Source organism: Triticum urartu, chromosome 5 (genome assembly GCF_003073215.2).
Source record: "Triticum urartu cultivar G1812 chromosome 5, Tu2.1, whole genome shotgun sequence".
Taxonomy (NCBI): Eukaryota; Viridiplantae; Streptophyta; class Magnoliopsida; order Poales; family Poaceae; genus Triticum; species Triticum urartu.
In genome coordinates, this window is record NC_053026.1 from 623,787,261 (window position 1) to 623,790,838 (window position 3,578).

Here is a 3,578-nt window from a genome sequence, read left to right on the forward strand (position 1 = left end):
GTTTTTATAACAAAAAATTCCTTGATTAAGTACAAACTCTTCTCTAATTTTCCCATGATCTATAGAACATTTTCTATAAAAGTTGCCATGGACCAAGGCAAAATTGAACTCTGCATGTGTTTCTCGTACAAAAACCATTGCAAATTTTATCCTGCATATGTTTTATTATGTATTTGTATCACAAAAAAATTATTGTATATACCATGGCAAATTATCTTTTGTTTGTAGCATGGCAATTTCATACCTTTGGGTTGGTTTCATTATTTTTATGATTACAAAAATTTCCAATAATTTTCATGTTTTTATAACAAAAAATTCCTTGATTAAGTACAAACTCTTCTCTAATTTTCCCATGATCTATAGAACATTTTCTATAAAAGTTGCCATGGACCAAGGCAAAATTGAACTCTGCATGTGTTTCTCGTACAAAAACCATTGCAAATTTTATCCTGCATATGTTTTATTATGTATTTGTATCACAAAAAAATTATTGTATATACCATGGCAAATTATCTTTTGTTTGTAGCATGGCAATTTCATACCTTTGGGTTGGTTTCATTATTTTTATGATTACAAAAATTTCCAATAATTTTCATGTTTTTATAACAAAAAATTCCTTGATTAAGTACAAACTCTTCTCTAATTTTCCCATGATCTATAGAACATTTTCTATAAAAGTTGCCATGGACCAAGGCAAAATTGAACTCTGCATGTGTTTCTCGTACAAAAACCATTGCAAATTTTATCCTGCATATGTTTTATTATGTATTTGTATCACAAAAAAATTATTGTATATACCATGGCAAATTATCTTTTGTTTGTAGCATGGCAATTTCATACTATTACATATGGGTGGATTCTTTTTCATTGTGTCATTGCAATTTTCAGTCTGTTTTTCATGTATTTGAAATCTCGAAACATGGCAACTTTTGTTTTATACGTAGGTGGATGTTATAGCAAACTCACTTTTTACATGTATTTTCCTTTTATTTTCGTTAGGATTGTTTTTTGAGACGGCAATTTTTAGGCCCCACTAATTTTTGCCTTTGTTCTCCTGCCAAATTTATGTCTTTGGTGTTTTTGCCTCGAGCTGAAGCCCAATTGTAGCCCTTAAAAAAGAAAAGCTAGTGATTCGTTCGCGCTGGCGCTGCCAGCCCCAGGGGGAACTTCAGTTCCATGTTGACATAATTTTTAAATCACAGTTTCACTCAATCTTTTTACCATACATGCCGACATATATAGCTGTCGAGTTTTGCACACGCGTCAATGTCTGTCTCCAATTCTATCATTTCGGACAAGACCATAAAATAACGACATGATGTGAAATGCGCATATAGCACTCTTCTCCCGTGCACCATTCTCCAAACATGTAACGAATATATCAACGGCGAATCACATGTCCACCACTCACACTCTTCAGGGGCGCTTGTTCATATATGCCCATATGTGTACCCAATCCTTCAACAGTACTGTTTGTTCATATATATGATGGCCAGGGACAAAACTTGACGCACCATTCCTATCAGGGAACAGCTAAACTTACAGAAGAAACAAGAAGCTGTAACAGTGCGCAACCAAACACACCAACAGTTGGTATCTTTTCATGTCGGCCAAATCCCAATACTCCACTCCATACATTGATACATGCATACTCACGGACACACGCCCAACTATTACAATCTGCTCACATTTGACTCGCAAACAGCTGAAGTTAAAGTAGGAGTAGCACTTATTCAAAAAGTTAACATAAGCACTCTAGCTACACTAATTAATGCAGATATTCCCTGGAAAAAAATCATGCATATATATGCAAACATAGAACTCACGGACGATGATAAAATTACAAGCAGATTGACGAATTGGCGTGCTCGATCGATCTAGAGATCCCTTCCTCCATAGCCTGCACTCATGAACATTGCCTGCTCGATCTCGTCGGTGCTTGTCACTCTCGGTTCCTCCCTTCCTCCTATTACACCACACCATTCAGTGACATTGTTGATGATCGATTGAATTCAATTAGCGGGGAAAACATAGATTAATTTAAGCAGGAAATAGAACAAAAAAATAGAGATGCGTACGTGTTTGAGAAATTAATCCCACGATATATTTACCTATGAGCAGGATGCCCGCATGGCGAAGTCGCCGAAGCAGCTGACGATGCAGTGCTCGATCTCCAGCCCCAGCACGTCCAGCGCGCTCACCGTCGAGATCAGCGCGCCGGGGCTCGTCATGCAGCAGATCTCGATCCTCGTGTTGTCGCCGTTGCCGTGCTACTCGACGACAAACTCTGTAGTGTGGATAAAAATCAGTTCGGCTTCGGTACTATCCCGCTCCAATTTGATCAATCGTCCGGCGACGACGACGACCCACCACCGCAATGCAGCTTACCGCCGCTCGTCTCACGCTCCGCCATGGCGTGGTGGAGGGGATACTGAGCGAGCGCCATGCCGGTCGCGTGGACGACCCCAGCTGGGACACGGCCTCCGACGCAGCTCCTGTAAGGATTGCACACTTTGCTGAGGCAGTCGAAGTTGAACTCCTCGTGCGGCCGGTGCAGAGGTGCTGCCGTCGGCATGGGGGCAAGCTGGACCCGGAACGGCGCCACATCCATCGGGCCTCTCCTGGCCTCTGCCGCGCTCTCGCTGGCGTAGAAGAGGAGATCGCTCAACATCATGCTACCGCCCGGGTTGGCCTCCTGCGGCGACGGCGCATCCTCCTGTCGAGGGGAAGACTTGCATAGGATCCGGCCTCGGGTGAGATCAACGAGATCAATTTTTTTGAAGATACAAAACATGTTTAAAAATTCTGAAAAAAAATTGAAGACACACATTCATGTGTGATGTACAAGCTCAAAAAGTTTCAGCTCCTAATTCAAACCACACTTAGAGGACAAAAAAGACAAAATCAGATGTGAATAGTGTCAAATACTATTCACCCAAAAGCTGGCACTATTCATAATCGAATTTGTCTTTTTCGGATCTCTAACTGTAGATCGAGTTTTGAGCTGATTTTTGTAAGTTGTAGACATACCCCGTAGGTATGTTGTATATTTTTCTCAGATTTTTTTGGATTGTCTAAATATAAAATACTTGAGATAATCTCACGATCTCACCTAAAGGGCCGATCCTACACTCATCCAGAAACGACTCCTCGAGCTGATCCATGTCGGCTAAGCCAGCTTTAGAATATGCTTGCTTCCCTTTCTCTCCAGCTACACAAACTGCTCATGCAGTCACACTTAAGGCCTCTCCTACACAGATCACTAAAACGCTGCGAATATCCAGATCCGACCGCCCGGGCACTTTTGTAGAACGAGTCCGGATGTCCGGACTCCCCGAGAGTGTCCTCCAATTTGGAGAAGCTCTGGGACAGTCTGAAAGTCTGCCCCGTTGGACTCCAACGTCTCGGACCAACTCAAAACCCCACCTAGAGCTTGTGGAGTTCCGCACCAACCCGGTCTCTCTCGGCCCTAATAGCCGCTGTGTCCGCCCGGTCTGGCAAGTTCTATCGCCCAGTCGTTGTCTGATGAATAAGACGGAGGCCACTGATAGGTTCGAGCCTTCAAGTCCCACCGGACC

General features: G+C 42.5%; 1 protein-coding gene across 1 annotated transcript; it reads right to left on the reverse strand.

Annotated features, from left to right (window-relative positions):
* Window positions 1-2,341: 2,341 nt before the first annotated feature.
* Window positions 2,342-3,164, reverse strand: LOC125507564 (transcription factor BHLH3-like). Its single transcript, XM_048672106.1, has 2 exons — window positions 3,113-3,164; window positions 2,342-2,805 (listed from the first exon to the last, which is right to left on the reverse strand). Exons 1-2 carry the CDS (start codon window positions 3,162-3,164, stop codon window positions 2,342-2,344), a joined length of 516 nt encoding a protein of 171 aa, XP_048528063.1.
* Window positions 3,165-3,578: the final 414 nt, after the last annotated feature.